General features: G+C 31.2%; 1 protein-coding gene across 3 annotated transcripts in view; it reads right to left on the bottom strand.

Moving 5' to 3' along the window:
* LOC117171671 (myosin heavy chain, non-muscle) overlaps positions 1-12,352 on the bottom strand; it is a 180,284-nt gene that overhangs the window by 11,837 nt on the left and 156,095 nt on the right. For all 3 annotated transcript variants that reach the window (XM_033359183.1, XM_033359184.1, XM_033359182.1), the window contains one exon: positions 3,164-6,699. In XM_033359183.1, coding sequence (XP_033215074.1) covers positions 3,164-6,699 — 3,536 coding nt within the window. The remainder of the gene's footprint in view (positions 1-3,163; positions 6,700-12,352) is intronic.

The raw sequence follows: 12,352 nt of genomic DNA on the forward strand, positions 1-12,352 counted from the left end.
CTGTTGAATATTCAATTTTGAATTTCCTTCAATTTTTCATTGCTAAAAATTCGATTTTCATCAATTTGCAACAGTTCAATTTCCTTTAATTTTCAATAGTTGAAAAATTCACTTTTTAATTTTTTTCTTAATTTTCTTTAATTTTTTTTCTATTTTTCAATTTTCAACTCGTTTGAATTGACAAAAACAGAAAATTCATCTGCTGAAAATTTTAGATAATTGAACTTTCAATTAGTTGATGAATATTCAACTTCTAAAAATGGAAAATTGTTGAATATTTAAATTTTAATTCTTGATCATTCAATTTTTAATATTCTTCAATTTTCTTCAATTTGCACCTGTCTTTAATTTTCAATAGTTGAACATTCATTTTTTATTTATCTTTTAAAAAATGTCTTCTATTTTTAATTTTCCTTAATTTTTTTTCGATTTTTAATTATTTTGAATTGACAAAAATAGAAAAATTTCTGCCAAAAATTAAATTGTCTTTAATTTTAACTTGATGATAATTGACAAAAATGGAAAAATTAATTGCTGAAATTGAAAAATTAAATTATTGAAAATTCAACTTTTATCTGTTGAATATTCAATTTTTTATTTTCTTCAATTTTCAATAGTTGAAAATTCAATTTTCATCAATTTTAAATAGTTAAATTTTGATCAGTTAAAAATGTAAAATGAAGTTGCTGAAAATTCAAATTTCGATTTTCTTCAATTTATAATTGTGTTTAATTTTCAATAGTTGGAAATTCATTTTTTATTAAATTAAAGAAAAAATCTTCTATTTTTAATTTCCCTTCATTTCTTTCAATCTTCAACTCTTTTAAATCGAAAAAAAAAAAAACAGAAAATTCTTCTGTTGAAAATTGTAGAAAATTAAATTCCCTTTAATTTCTTTCAAAATGGAAAATTCAATTGCTGAAATTGAAAAATTAAATTATTGAAAAATCCAATTTCATCTGCTGAACATTCAATTTCGAATTTCCTTCAATTTTCAATAGTTAAAAATTCGATTTTCATCAATTCGCAACAGTTAAATTTTCTGGTTAAAAATTCAATTTTCATCCGTTTTTATTAATTTTATTACAGTTAAATTTTGATCCGTTAAAATTGGAAAATTAAGTGGCTGAAAATTCAAGTTCCTTCAATCTGCAATTTTTTCTTTCAATTATCAATAGCGCAATTTTAAACAGTTGAAAACACAATTTTGAATTATTTTTTCTATTTTTTATTTTCTTTAATTTTTTTAAATTTCTTTAATTGTCAACTCATCAATTTTTGACCATTTCAATTTGACAAAAATAGAAAATTTATCTGCTGAAAATTGTAGAAAATTGTTTCCAACTAGTTGAGAATTCAAATTTGGGAAATCCAACTGTTGGAAATTAAATTTTCTTCAATTTTAAATTGTTGATAATTGACGAAAATGGAAAATTCAACTGCTGAAAATGAAAAATTCGAATTTCATCTCTTGAATATCCATTTTATTTATTTTCTTCAATTTTTATCCATTTTTATCCATTTTAAATAGTTAAATTTTGATCAGTTTAAAATTTACAACCCTATTGAATTGACAAAAATGGAAAATTCTTTTACTGAGAATTGTAAAAAATTAAATTTTTTTTCAATTTTAAACTGTTCATAATTGTCGAAAATGGGAAATTCAACTGCTGAAATTGCAAAATTTAATATTCAATTTTCAATTTTCTTCAATTTTCAATAGTTAAAAATTCGATTTTCATCAATTTGCAACAGTTAAATTTTCTTCAATTTTCAATGGTTCAAAATTCAATTTTCGTCAATTTTTTCTTAATTTTATTACAGTTAAATTTTGATCCGTTAAAATTGGAAAATTAAGTTGCTGAAAATTCAAGTTCCTTCAATCTGCACTTTTAGTTTTCAATTTTCAATAATTCAATTTTAAACAGTTGAAAACACAATTTTGAATTATTTTTTCCATTTTTTATTATCTATACATTTTTTAATTTCTTTAATTGTCAACTCAACAATTTTTAACTATTTCAATTTGACAAAAATAGAAAATTCTTCGACTGAGAATTGTAAAAAATTTAATTTGTCTTCAATTTTAAACTGTTGATAATTGTTGAAAATGGGAAATTCAACTGCTGAAATTGAAAATTTTAATATTCAATTTTCAATTTCCTTCAATTTTCAATAGTTAAAAATTCAATTTTACTTCATTTTTTATCAATTTTAAACAGCTAAATTTTTATTAGTTAAAAAATGTATCTCTTTAAAATTCAATTTAAACAAGAAAAAAATCAAGAAGTGAATCGATTTTTAATTGACACAAGTTTGGAAAAAAAAAGTGTGAAATCCAGATAATTTAACATGAGATTTTAATAGCTAATCATTTGAATGAATAAAAATAATAAGAAAAAAAGGCGTGAAAATACCTGAAAAAAAATGTTTAACATTTATAAATGATTCTTATTCGATAAAACACTACTTTCCAAATAGCTAAAAAATAATTTTCAATTGTTTAAATAATTATTATTTGTTTTGACAATCATTTTTTTTTTAATCTTTATTTCGTGTAAATTTATTATTTTAGGGATAAATGATAGGTTTGATTAATTTTAAAGGTGACATATTTTATTGAACCTATTTTTCAATTATATAAACGATTTTTTATTTCTCTCCATTTTTTCTTCACACACCTGGTCCTAAGATTTTATAATGACAGAAAAAACAAAAAGCCAATTTGTTTGTGATTATAAAAATTGTCAACCAGATAAAAGTTCCTTATTGATTTTTATTTAATTTCCCAAATATTCAACTGTATTATTTAAATAATAATAATTTTTTTAAACCATTGTTTTCAGCAAAGTTATTGATAGTTTCTATCTCAAAGCAATTTCGTTTCGTTGAACATGAATAATATTTGTAAAAGTAATTGTCTATAAATTCTTTTTAAAAATTGTTTAAATAATGAATTAATTATTGTTGAAATAATTTTTATATAGTTTATAAATATAGTGGATGAGACAATGATATTTTTCATTTATTCGATGATTTTTTTTATTTTTTTTTTTTTTTATGTAAAACAAATGAAAAATATTAGTATTTCTTCACCCTGATTAATAATGAAATAAATAAAAAAATTTGTTTAAAAAGAAAAGAGCAAGAAAACAATAGTTACCTAAGTTTATTCTTCAAATTGGCGACTTCACGCGTGAGAACCTCATGCGACTCGAGCATATCATCCATCTCCCTCTGGGCTTTCCTCTTGAGCGCCTTGTGCCTGCTAATCTCCTCCTCCGACTCGTCCAACTGCCTCTTCAAACTCTTCATTCGCGTATTCACCTTCTCCATCTGCTCCTTGTACTGATCCGCATTCCTCCTCTCGTCCTCCAACTGCAAACTCAACTCCTTCAGCTTCTTGTCCAACTTCCTATTAATCTTCTGCTGGGCAAATCGCTCCTTCGCCTCCGTCTCCAGCTGCTCGTCCAAATTATTGATCTTCGACTCGAGCGCCTGAATGGTCGCCTTGGTCTTGGCGCGCTGCGCCGTCTCAAGCTCCGCCAATTTCGCCTTCAGTTCCTTGTTCTGCCGCTCGAGGAGCATTCGCTGCGACTCCAGTTTCTGGGTCGTTGAACGTTCCGTTCCCAAATCCGTCGTCAACTGCTCGACCGTTATCTGTCCCTTTCGCGCCCGATCCATCAAAATCTCACTGTTCGACTGCTCCTCCTCCAACTCCTCCTCGAGGGTCGCAATTCGCGCCTCGAGTCGACGCTTCTCGTCCAACATCAGCGTTCCCTTATTCACATTATTGTTCAACTCCTCCTGGAGCTCGTCGCGCTCATTCTCGGCCGCTCGTCTCGCCCGCTCGCTACTCGTCAAATCCTCACTCGACTGCAGCAGTTCCGCCTCGAGACCCTTCACCTTTCGCTCGGTTTCCTTCGAGGCCGCGGCCAACTCATCCCGTGCCGCTCGCGCCTCCTCCGTCTCTCGTGTACAATCCTTAATCTGCGCCTGGAGCTTCTTCAGCTGCTTGAGCGCGTCCTCCTTCACCTTGTTGTGCATCTCGAGCTGCTGCTCAATGTCCTTGTAGTCCGCCTCCATCTTCTTCCGCTGGGCAATTGCCGCAGCGCGCTGCTTCCTCTCGTCCTCCAATTCCGCCTCCAAATCGCGCAACTGCTTCACCAGACCTCGCCTCTTCTCCTCCGCCTGCTCCTCCTTCGCCTGCAGATCCCGCTCAAATTGCGCCCTCAGCGCCTGCATATTCACCTCGAGTCGCAATTTCGCATCCTCCGTTATCTGCAGCTCGTCCTCCAACTCCTCGGTCTGCGTCTTCTGCTCGGCCAACTGCGACTCGAGGGCTCGCTTCGCCTTCTCGAGCTCGTGCACATTCTTGTCGGCCGTTCCCTGATTATTCACGAGCTCGTCCAACTCGGCCTGGAGTCCCCGACGGCCTCGCTCCAACTCCTCGACCTTCTCGTTCAAGTCGTCGAGCTCGCGCGTCAACGAGAGCACTCGCGTCTCCTTCTCACGCGCCTCACGCTCCGCCGCGTCCCTCTGCTCAGCATACTGCTCCGACACAGCCTTCTCCTCGAGCAGCACCTTGTCGAAATTCTTCTGCTTCTTCTCCAACTCAATCACCTTGCCACGCTGAACCTCCAGCTCAATTGTACTGTCCTCCAACTCCGCCTGGATCTTCTTCTTCGACTTGTCGAGCTTGTCATTGGCCGCCTGGAGCTCCTCCACCTGTCGCTGCAGCGCCTCAATGTCCTTCATGCACCGCTTACGCGCCTCCTCGAGAGCAGCCGCTGTCTCCGACTCCTCGTCGGCGCGCTTCTTCACCTCCGTCAGCTGAATATTCAGACTCGCCACCTGCTTCTCCAGCGTTCGCTTCGCCTCCTCCTCCTCCTCGAGCTGATCGTGCAGAGTATCCTTCTCGCTCTCAAGAGCCCGGAGTTTCGAGCTGAGAGCCAACTTTTGCCGCGTCTCTTCCTCGAGTTGCTGCTGCAGTTCCGTAAACTGTGATTCACAGGTCGCCGAGGCTTTCACAGCTGCCGAGGCTTTCAACTCCGCAGCTTCCAACTGCTGCGAGACACTCTCAGCCTCCTGCTGCAACTTCACCATCTTCTCCGTCAATTCCACCTTGACTCGCTCAATCTCAACGAGTTTCGCATTCACCTCCACCAACTGCTGCTCCGCCTGTTTGCGCCTGCGATCCGACTCTTGTCGACTCGCACTCACAGATCGCAATTCAGTCGCCATGTCGGCATTCTCGGCTTCCAAGGTTCCCTTCGCCTTCTCCAGAGCCGCCTTCGCCTTCTTCAGCGCGTCCATCTGCTCATTGATCACCGTCAACTCTTGCGTGTGCTTGTGACGCATCTCCGCCAGAGTAGCCTCATGAACCGACGTCTCATCCTCGAGATTCTTCTTCAGAGTGGCCACTTCCTGCTCGCGCTTGCTGCGCAACTCCTGCTGAGCGGCAGTCACGTCCAACGAGTCGAGCAGCTCATTCTTCAGCGCCTCCAATTCCTCATTCAAGTCACGCTTCAATTTCTCCGCTTTGCCTCGCGCCATTTTCTCCGCCTCGAGATCCTCCTGCAGCTCGGCAAGTTGCGACTCCAATTCCCTGAGAGCCTTCTGCGCCTGAGCTTTTGCCGCACTCTCCTCGTCAATTTTCGTCATCACCTGTGTCAGCTCTTCCTCGCGCTTGCCCAACTGCAGCTGCAACTCCTCCACCTGGGCCTTCCTCTCCGAAATCTGCTCCTTCAGATCCGAGACCTCAGTCTCCACCTTCCGCTTGGACCGATCCACCTCCTGTCGCTGCTGATGATCCTTGAGCAGGCGCTCCTCCAAGTCCGCAATGGTAGCTTCATGCTTCACCTTCAATTTCGCAAGATGCTTCGCCTTCTCCTCCTCCTCAGCCAGGGCCTGCGACAAGTCATTTGCTCGCTCCTCAAGAAGCTTCTTCTCCTTGAGCAGCTTCTGATTCGTGTCGTCCGCAAGCGCGAGATCCTCCTCGAGTTTCTTCAATTTCCCGTCACACTGCACCTTCTCAAGCTGCAACTTTTGCCGCGCGCCCTCCTCCTCCTCCAGCTGCTCCTCCAAATCGCTGATATTCAACTGCAGCTTCTTCTTCTCCTGTATCAGAGCCGTACTGCGCTCCTCCTCCTCCTCGATTCTCGCCTCCAAATCATGAAGAATCTCCTCGAGCTCCTGTTTGCGGGCCGCCAGTCTCGCTCTCATTTCCTCAGCTTCCGCGCAGAGTTCCACCTCGGCCTGCAACTGCTCCGCGAGCATAGTCTTCTCCTCGATCGCCTGCTGATACTTGCGCTCGTACTCGTTCGCATTGTGCACTTGATTCTCCAATTTGTCGCGAATCTGCTTCAACTCGTCCTCCTTCTGCGTGAGTTTCTCCTCCTGCTTGGTCACCTCGAGGAGTGGCTTCACTTTTGTGTACAAGCGCCACCACTGCCAATTGCGGAGTTTCAGATAGGCGGCACAGTTTCTCTGAATTATGCGAATGGCGTTCAACTGCTGGAGACGCTTCTGATAGTTGCGTCGTGCCAGAAAGCCGCGACAGAACGCTTGAAAGTTGACTATCAGGTCTGTGATCTTGTAGTCTCTTTCCTCCTCCAGATGGGCCAAAACTCCGGCGCGGAAGAAAATTTTCGACTGTCCGACGCGGTATAAATTCGGATCGAGTTCCAGGGCTTGTATCTGAAGACAATCAAGAAATTACTTGACAATTTTTTTTTTAAATTAACAGACAAATACAGAAGCTACTTGATTCAAATGATTTTAATTTTCAGTCAAAGAAATTAATTGTCAACCAAACTGATGAATTTTCAACCATAAAAATTTATTTTTTTATAAAAAGAGGAATTTTACAAAGACTAGATAAATTTTCAAACAAATAGTTACATTTTTAAGTAAAAAATGTCCCTTTTCAGCCAAACAATTCAAGTTTTACTTGAAAAAAAAAACATCAATTTTTAGTTTTCGATCAAACAGAAATTAATTTTTTTATAGAAAAGTCATTACTTATCTAATTTATTTATTAAATTTTCTTCTTCTAGAATTCTATGGTGGTATTTGAATTTCTAAAAATCTTATTCCAATTCTAAGCCTGATTAATAGAAGTGCTATTTTTATATTTTTTTTACCATTTGATAAAAGTTGGAATCAAAATTTTCAATTAAATTTCTTATACCAGGATTGGCAGAGAATTTGAATTTCCAAATTCTAGATATTTTCCAGATTTAGAACAAAATAATTGAAAAAAAAAATTATGAACCTTAGGCTGAAAGTTTCATTCCAGAAAAATGTAAAATACTTTCAGAAAATAAAAACAATATAATTAATGAAGAATAAACACATAAAAAGAAACTGACTAAATTTAACGCTTGTTTTTACATAAAATTCAAGAAAATTTCAATTTCCAGCAGTTGAAAATTCATTTTTTAATTTTATTCAACTCTCAATTTTCTTTCATTTTTAATATTTAATTTAAATTATTAAATATTGGAAAATGAAGCAAACTGAAAATCTAAAAAAATTCAACTACTGTAAATTATTGAAAATTAAAAATTCAACTGTTGAAAATTGAATTTTCAATTTTCGAATACTTAAAAATTCAATTGTTAATTTTCTTCAAACCTCATCAATTCTCTTTCATTTTTAATTTTTTTTAAATTTTAATTTTTAATATTCAATTTAAATGATTAAATATTGAAAAACGAAGAAAACTGAAAATTAAAGAAAATTCAACTACTGAAAATTGTAGAAAATGAAAAATTCAACTATTGAAAATCCAAATGTTTAAAATTTATAATTTTATTCAATTTTTAACAATTCACTTTTCAACTACTAAAAATCGACGAAAACGAAAGACTCAACTGCTGACAATTGAAAATTCAATTTTCTTAATTTTAAAATAATTCGATTTTCAACAGTTGAAAATTCAATTTTTTCTCTCTCTAATTTTAAATATTCAATTTCAATTTTCAGCTATTAAAAATAAAGAAAAGTGCAAATTAAAGGAACTTCAACTACTGAAATGATAGCAAATTTAAAATTCAATTGTTGAAATTGGAATTTTCAATTTTCTTTAATTTTCAGTTTTCTTTAGAATTAAATAGTTTAATTTTCAATTGTTGAAAACATGAAAAAAATTTGAAAATTGAAGAAAAATCCAGTACGGAAAATTTTTAATTTAATTGTTAATCATTTAAAATTCAATTTTCTTCAATTTGTAATGTTAAAAAATTCTAAATAGTTTGATTTTCAACAGTTGAAAATTCAATTTGTTTTTTTAATTTTCTTTAATTTTAAATATTCAATGTCAATTCACATTCAATTCTAAAAATATGAATTCACATTATTAATTTGAATGCTATAAATTAAAGAATTAAGGAACTTTAAATTTTTCAAAATTATACTGTTTTAAACAATTTTAAAGTAAAAACTTTAAAAATTAAATTTTTTAAACTGAACACTTATAAAATTAGAAGTTCAATTATTTTCAACTTAAGTATTTTAAACATCCTTGAAAAACTTCAAAATTTTATTTTAACATCTTGAGAAATCAATTTTTAAATTTCAGATTTTGTTCTTTTTCAAAAGTTGAATTTTCGAATAATAAAAAAATGAAAAAATTTGAAAAGACATGATCTAGTCAAATTGGTGGAAAATTAAAAATTTAACTGCTGAAATTTACAAATTTCTTTTTCAAGTACTAAAAATACAATTGTCAATTTTACTCAATTGTCAATTTTATTACATTTTCAAAAGTTGAAAATTCAATTTTTAATTTTTTAAATTTTATTTAATTTTAAATTATTTTAAATTGAAGAAAATAGAAACTTCAATTGTTGAAAATTAAAAATTCCACCTTCAAATGTTGAAAATTCAATTTTCAATTTTATTCAATTTTCGATCTTCTTCAATTTTCAAGTTGAGCATTCAATTTTTAATTTTCTTAAATCTTCAACTATTTAAAATTAATGAAAATGAAAAAAAGAACAACAGATGATAGATGAAAATTCAATTCATAAAGATTTAATTTTTTTTCTTTTTCAATATTTCAATTTTTAACTGACAAAAAGTGAAGAAACTGGAAGGAACATCAACTGGTAAGAACTGTAAAAAATTAAAAATCAACTGTTGAAATTAAAAAAATTGAATTTTCAATTGTTCAAAATTCAATTGTCAATTTTATGGAATTTTCAATGTTTGAAGATTCAATTTTTGAAATTTGAAATTTCAATTTTCTTCAGCTTTCAATAACTAAATTTTCAACTAATGAAAACTGAAGAAAATTGAAGAAAAATCAACAGCAGAAAATTGTACAAAAATTGAGCATTCAACTGTTATAAATTGAATATTCAATTTTCCAGTGTTGGAACTTTAAATTTCAATTTTCTTTCATTTTCAATAGTTGAATTTTCAAATAATAAAGAAATGAAGAAAATTGAAGAAACATGAACTTGTATAAGTGATAGAAAATAAAAAATTTAACTGTTGAAATTTAAAAATTTCTTTTTCAAGTTCTATTAAAACCCAAGTCTAAAAAATGTTAAATTTATATTTAAAAAACTATCTATAGGTCTATTCTTTCAGCTATTACTTCTAATAAATCCAGGCTAAATTTTAATTTAAAAAATGTGTAAATACAATAATTTTCGTTAAAACTAATATTTATCATAGTTTAACCAATTTCGGTAATATTTTTAAAAATATGACTTTTCTGTATTTTTTAAAATCATTAGAGTACAATCATTTTTAAAATTTTATGACTTTTTTGCACCAAGTATAATCCTAGGGTAGAATTTCCATTTATTTAGAATTTTTAGAAAATATCGCAAATTTAATCCTTTTCTAGAAACTTCTTTATATTAAATTAAATTTTCCAACCAATTTTTTAAAAGAAAGTTAAACTTTCAACAACAAAAATTCATTTTCAACAAACTATTCAAATTTTCAACAAACTCACACATCACAAAAAGACGAATTTTCGTAAAACCCCTCAAATTTGCAATAAAAGAGTTTTTTTTAAATAACAAAAATGAATTTTCAACCAAGAAAACATTAATTTTTTACCATGAAAGGTAAATTTTCAATCCAAGAGGGAAATTTTCCACAAAAAAGTTGAATTTTCAACTGAAAAAAATTAACTTAAAAGACAATTTACTTTTCTACTGAAACATTAAGTTTTCAACCAAACAGTTGTTTTTTAAACCAAGAAAGATGACTTTTCTACCACAAAAGTTAAAATTTTAAACCAAAATGTCGAATTTTCGGCCAAAGAAGATCACTTTTAATAAAATTATTAAACTTTCAATAAAATAATTAAATTCTCAAAAAAATAGTCGAATTTCAAAACAGAAAAGATTAAAATTCAACCCAAAAATTGTACTTTTAATCAAATAGTTAAATTTTCAAGCCCAAAATGACGAATTTTTTCAAGAAAGCATTTTCAACCATAAAAAATGACTGATTTTACAATAAAAAATGAATTTTCAATCCAAAATGTCGAACTTCCGACACAAAAAGATGACACTGAACAAACTCGTTGAATTTTCAAAAAATATCCGGGTTTTTAATAAAATGGCCGGATTTTTAATCAAAAAGTTGAATTTTCAAACCAAAAAGACGAATTTTTTAGAAAACTGTTAAATTTTCAACAAAAAAGTTAATTTTCAACCAAAAAAAAAAAAAAAGATTACTTTCAAGTAAATAGTTCAACTTTCAATAAATAAAGAGGAATTTTTCACTTAGAAGATTAATTTTCTACGGAAAAAGACGAATTTTCAGGAAAATAGTTTAATTCTCCAACAATTTGTTGAATTTAAAAAATACAAACGTTATTTTACAATCAAATAGTTAACTATGGAATAGTTATAGTTTCAAATTAAAAGATTAATTCAAAGCCAAAAAAAAACAACTAATTTTCAACAAAATAGTTAAATTTTCAATAAAAGCGATGATTTCTGAACAATAAATGTTGATATTCCTACACAGAAACATTTTAATTTTTATCAAAATTGTTTTAATTCAACAAAAACTTATGAATTTTCGGCCAAAGGAAGAGGAATTTAAAAATAAATAAATTAAACACACATTTTTAGACAATACATCAAATAATGAAGAAAAAAATTTTCAAATTTTATAACAAAGGAAAAAAGGGTTCAAATTCAAAGTAGACACAAAATTCAATCCAGAAATTCTCCTTTCAATCAAATAGTCGAATTTTTAAGCCCAAAACGACAAAAAAAAATTTTTTCAAGACAGAATTTTCAACCATAAAAGATGACTTTTTTTACAATAAAAGATGAATTTTCAATAAAAAATATAGAACTTTCGACCCAAAAAGATGGATGAACAAAGTCGTTCAATTTTCAATAAATATCCAGATTTTTAACGAAATAAACAAAATGATGTCATAGCTAAAAAGGATAACAATTCAACTAAATATTTTTAAAATTTTGGACATCAATTTACTGCTAAAATTTCGTTCTATTTTTCTAAATTGTTGAGATATTTTTAAGGCTTTTCCCCGAGGAATAAACTTTGTGAAAAAAAACTCGCCAAATTAAAAAAAAAAGTCTAAATATAATAATTTGCTTTAAAATTAATATTTATCATATTTTAACAAATTTCAGTGATATTGCTAAAAATATGATTTTTTTGTATTTTTTAAAATTATTCGAGTACAATCATTATTTAAAATTTTGAATTTTTCAAAAACGTCCCAAATTTGATACTTCAATTTTCGAAAAAGAAATTGCAAAATATAAATGTAAAATTAAAATAATTTTTTAAAGTTTTTCATTTCTTGCTAAATTAAACAAAAAAATAATGTGTAAATACTTACTTGTTTAACCCTAGGGTATTATTTATTTATTATTATTAGTAATTTCGAATTTTTCGAAAAAATTTCACCAAATTTGATAATTTTTTTTTTTGCAATATCCTTTTATTAAATTGCCATTTTTTTCTTTAATTTCGACTAATCAAAAGTCTTCCAATGGGCCCTCGCAAGGCAATTTATAAGAAATATTCCAACTTTCAAAATTAGTTAATCCTCAAACGGCACACTCCAACCCACAATACGCAAACGGTACACTGGTGCGAATTTGTTTCTTTGCAATGCCAATATTTTTCTTTCAATATATTGAACATATAATAAACAACTAGCAAATTTCACACATATTTATTAGATTTGTGGATAATCCGTTGCAGCTGTGTTTGCGTAAATACCAATAAAATGAAAAAAACCTAGGGGTGCGAATTCGCACTAGTGTACCATTGAAGTTAAAATCGAAATTTTGAATAATAATTAAATTGCCATTTTTTTCACCAATTTCGACTA

This window comes from Belonocnema kinseyi, chromosome 4, assembly GCF_010883055.1.
Source record: "Belonocnema kinseyi isolate 2016_QV_RU_SX_M_011 chromosome 4, B_treatae_v1, whole genome shotgun sequence".
Taxonomy (NCBI): Eukaryota; Metazoa; Arthropoda; class Insecta; order Hymenoptera; family Cynipidae; genus Belonocnema; species Belonocnema kinseyi.